General features: G+C 36.3%; 1 protein-coding gene across 1 annotated transcript; it reads left to right on the forward strand.

The window, feature by feature from the left end:
• Positions 1-2,274: 2,274 nt before the first annotated feature.
• On the forward strand, positions 2,275-4,472 carry LOC113769104 (polygalacturonase 1 beta-like protein 3). Its single transcript, XM_027313582.1, has 2 exons — positions 2,275-2,436; positions 2,523-4,472. The coding sequence occupies exons 1-2, from the start codon at positions 2,275-2,277 to the stop codon at positions 4,323-4,325; spliced, it is 1,965 nt and encodes a 654-aa protein (XP_027169383.1). The 3' UTR covers positions 4,326-4,472.
• Positions 4,473-4,924: the final 452 nt, after the last annotated feature.

The following is a 4,924-nucleotide window of genomic DNA, read 5'->3' on the forward strand; positions in this document are numbered from 1 at the left end:
AGGAAGTCATTTGTACTTTTCAACGTCCCCTATTTCCTTACCTTGAGTCTATCTAGTAATAAAATAGGCTTTCAATATTTTTACAACGTGGAACTTTAACAATGGTCCTAAATTCGACCAGTAATTCAAAGTAATTGATGCCAGCACAATGTTCCTTGGTTGGAATTCGTAAATTTGCCCAACTATCTTTCCTCTTTTTTTTTTTCTTTCCAATTACAAAAATTTATTGCAAAACTTACTAAAAATCATCCAAGACTCAACAAAATTAGTAGTTTCAGCATAATGTACAAATTCATGTTAAACTTTATTAATCTCACGTGAAATTCAATTAACAACAACGTTTGAAAAACTTGATAAGAAAATACGCAAATCCTCAATTGTCAGACCTAAAATAGAGAAAACATCCTCTCTAATTTTTATTTTTTTTGATAATGATAATATTTATATAATCTAATATATCTTATTCTAAATGAAAAAAGAGTCTAAAGAAGTTGTATAAGGATTAACAGGTATACAAACCTGACTAAATCAATGAAATATTTTAATACCTCATTTATATATTTTTTCATTACAGGTGGATTTGAATTCTTAACTTACAGCTCAAAGAAGTACCGAGCCCTTTTTTGATTGTCGAGGCAAAGCTTAGTGGTTTCCTCTATAGTTTTTATTACCCTACCTATCCTTTTGCTTTCCGTGAAAAGAAAAGCACACTATTAGTCAATTTTAGGTGTAACACACTATTTTCTTTTGCACAAGGTGATTGATAACTATTTTCTTTTAGCACACTATTTTCTTTTGCACAAGGTGATTGATAACTTGCCACGCTTGTGCTAAGTACAGGACATAGGAAACGAAAGCTGGATTACACAGTGCAACGTGCAAGCCAATACGTGCTCTGATTTTGTAAGTACTATAATTGGTCAAAAATGAAGCATGTCTCATATCTTACACTTTGTACTCCTTCCTGGTATTTCTGATACAGGGTACAAGAATCCAGCAACGCCCCATGACTTTCTCCATTATTTTGTCCCAAAATTGAGCTGTATCCTGCTGTGTCTGTTGGGCTTCGTGTCTGTTGGAATCTATTCTTTGCACTGCAGTACTACTCGTAGCTTGTGCTCAGTGCTCAGTCACTAAGTATTGTTTTCTGCGCATGACTTTAGATTAGATAATGTGGTCCAATAGTCCAAACAGAACCAAATTTGTCAGTCTTCTGCCTCTCAGTCACTGACACGTCTTGGCAGTTTCCTATTGGTCTTCATTTTTTTTAAGTGTAAATTAATCCGGCCACTAACCAAGTTGCAAGCTTAACTCTTCTAGGTGAAATCTTTTACATCAAGGGCATGTTTTTGCAGGTTAAATTTCTCTCAAAATTGTCTAACAAAAAAATGGACGTTTGAGGGGTGGTGCTTTGTTAGCATTAGTTGCCAACTAATTAAAAGGATTTAATTAATAACAGATTCAAAGCATACTTCTATTAGTTCTTCTCCATTTGAAAGTTCAAGGTTGTGTCTGAATCTAATTTGAAAGTATGTTCACGACTTACTACTATTTTTTTCACATTATGATTCATATGCACGCAAATTAACACAGAATTAATAATCTATTAAAAATATTTGATGGTTCTTGGATATTAGGGAATTTTCCCGCTTGTATTTTGGAGAAGAATAGATGTTTAACATTCGATACAAAAGTTTTATTATCGGGTATAGAGTGGCATTTTCACATTTTCATCCCGTGCAGAAAAATGGTTCCATTAGTAATTTTTGTTAATTATTATTTGCCTAGTTATAAAAAGGGGGATGGGGTTTAAAAAAAAAAGCACAAACAACATTTAATCTTGTAAACTATATTTATATGGGATTCTCAGAAATGTAATGAGTATAAATTAACTTTGTCTGCCAGCATTGATTTTCTTCCTCTGCAAAGTAGACATGAAAGTGACATGCTCTCAAATATTGAAATTATGGAAACAGGGCTTAAGATTATACAGTTTTAAATTTAACGAAACTAGAAAAGATCTGCAACATGACCTATGTCGTAGCAACTTGAAGAAAGATTCCTTTTTTTCACATCTATTTAGACCTAATCTGTCTGCACATTAGATCCGTTTCTTCACTAAAATATATGCATGGACTGAGATATTCTCTGCCAGACTTGATTAATAGTCAAACACAAACAAATCCATCTACATTATCTAGCCCAACCTTATTCTGGTCAAACCGAGTTTTTTCAAGAAAAACCAGAGAAGAAAAAGGAAAATCCAAGAAGCCAATGCTTGTCTTCTTCTCTTTATGTCCTCTTCTTCAAAGGAAAATCCCACAAGCCAACACAGACTTGTCTTTCTCGTATCAGCTGAAAATGGACAAAATGGTCAAGATTAGTAGTCCAACCATCCTATTCTCCTTCTTGTTCTTATCAGCTTTGTCTTTCAATGTAAGTTGTTCTCTTCTGTAGTACTGCCAAGACCCCTCTTCTACATTAGCCTACATTTTTCTAACAAGGGTCTGTTTTTCTTGCAGGTTTCATTAGCTAAGGAAAGTCCTCTAACAGCAAGAGCTTCATTGGTTCGGTATTGGAACAAACACATTTCCAACTATCTTCCAAAACCACATTTTCTTCTCTCAAAAGCTTCACCACTCTCCATTGTTGACTCAGCTTATTTCACAAAACTTGCAGCTCAGAAGGCTCTTTCTTCTCACCTCTCTTCCTTCTGTTCCTCAGCAAACCTGTTTTGTCTCTTCGATGAAAAAGACGCCCTAACCAACTCAAAGAAAGATGCCGACTTTGCCTTTTACACCAACAAGCACTTTGCTAACTATGGATCCTCTCGTCTTGGAGGGATTGACATGTTCAAAAATTACTCAAATGGAGTCAATTTCGCCACCGGCTCATTCGAGCGGTATAGCCGAAGCTCAAATGATCTCCATGAAGACTTCACAAGCTATGCAGATGATGGAAATGTTGCAAATGCAAACTTCACATCTTATGGCTCGGGTGCCAGAGGTGGCTCGGGAGATTTCAAGAATTATCTTCCTCGCGTCAATGTACCGGATCTTCGTTTCACTTCTTATGATTCTGATGGTAACAATCACAAACTCTCGTTTTCTAGCTATGTGGATGATACAAATTCTGGCAGTCAAGCTTTCACTAACTATGCTAAGAATGGAAATGGTGTCCCTCTTGATTTTACTAGCTATGGTGATACTTCTAACGTTATTGGATCTGCATTTAGTGGATATGGTGAGTTGGGGAATGCAGCAAATGATTCTTTCAAGGCTTATGGTAGGAATGCTAACAATCCTAGTAACAATTTCAAGAATTATGGATCTGGTGGAAATAGTGGAATTGATAGTTTTGTGGGCTATAGAGATTCAGCCAATGCGGGCACGGATACATTCCAATCTTACGGGAGAAGTTCAAATTCGGAGACGGCCAATTTTGTGAATTATGGGAAGTCATTCAATGAAGGAATTGATACCTTTAAAGAATATGGCAAAGCTGCTAAAGGTCAATCAATAGGGTTCAAGATTTATGGTGTGAATAATACCTTTAAAGATTATGCCAAAAATGGTGTCACATTTGCTCTCTATACCAAGCCAAGCTCTAGCAAAGGGGACGACACCTCAAAGATCAATAGCAAATCTGTGAATAAGTGGGTAGAAGAGGGCAAATTCTTTAGGGAGTACATGTTGAAAGATGGAACCATTATCAAAATGCCTGATATTCGTGACAAGATGCCTAAGCGGTCATTTTTGCCCCGGCTTATTTCATCTAAATTACCATTTTCAACCAATGAGTTATCGGCGATTAAACGAATTTTCCATGCATTGGATAATTCGACTCTCGAGCGCGTCATAGTCAAAGCTTTGGAGGAATGCGAACGAGCCGCCAGCCGAGGTGAGAGCAAGCGGTGCGTTGGCTCGGTCGAGGACATGATTGACTTCGCCGTGTCAGTTTTAGGCCGCAATGTGGTGGTGAGGACAACGGAAAATGTGCGTGGATCAAACCACCATGTCATGATCGGAAAAGTGCAAGGAGTCAACGGTGGAAGAGTGACAAAATCAGTTTCTTGCCATCAGAGCTTGTACCCTTACTTACTTTATTATTGCCATTCTGTTCCAAAGGTAAAGGTCTATCTGGCAGACATTCTTGACGTTGTCAGCAAGACAAAAATCAATCATGGTGTTGCCATTTGTCACATTGACACGTCTGCTTGGAGCCCAAATCATGGGGCATTTGTTGCACTGGGTTCTGGTCCTGGGCTAATTGAGGTTTGCCATTGGATCTTTGAGAACGATATGACTTGGACCATCGCTGATTGATTACCAACTTGCAGGATTTCATTCTATAGTTACTTCTAGGGACACAATCTCCTAATAATTAATGAAGTTTTGTTTGATCATATGGTTTTACCACTATTTGTTTGTTTTATTGGGATTTGTCTCCTTCATGTATTAACTTATGCTAGTTCAACATTTCAATAAGTTAAAGATGGTAATACATGTATTGGTTTAGAATTTTAAAGGGAAAACAATTAATTTTGGCCTTATTTTTTGAAATCTTAATCATTGTGGTCCTCATCTATTACTATGTATCAATTTTGTTCCTTTTTTTTTTTAATAAAACTTGATAAACGTAGGACCTTTGACAGTAAATTGGATAAAATCTAACAAACAGATCGCGTGAGCACCATGGTGCATTGTTAAAACAACAATCAAGTGACCAATTTGGTAAGGTATTTTTAAATATTTAATTAATATGGTTCCTTAGTGACATGAAATCAATTTTCTCTCTGAAATTATAAAAATTGGGCCAAAGTGATAGTTTTATTGCAAAATTAAGACTCACTAATAGAGTTGAGAGACCAATTTTAAGCTTTCGAGCCAAGGTGGGAAGAAGATGTAAAAACTTTCACAATTCT

The sequence above is a fragment of the Coffea eugenioides genome, chromosome 4 (genome assembly GCF_003713205.1).
Source record: "Coffea eugenioides isolate CCC68of chromosome 4, Ceug_1.0, whole genome shotgun sequence".
NCBI classification, from domain to species: domain Eukaryota; kingdom Viridiplantae; phylum Streptophyta; class Magnoliopsida; order Gentianales; family Rubiaceae; genus Coffea; species Coffea eugenioides.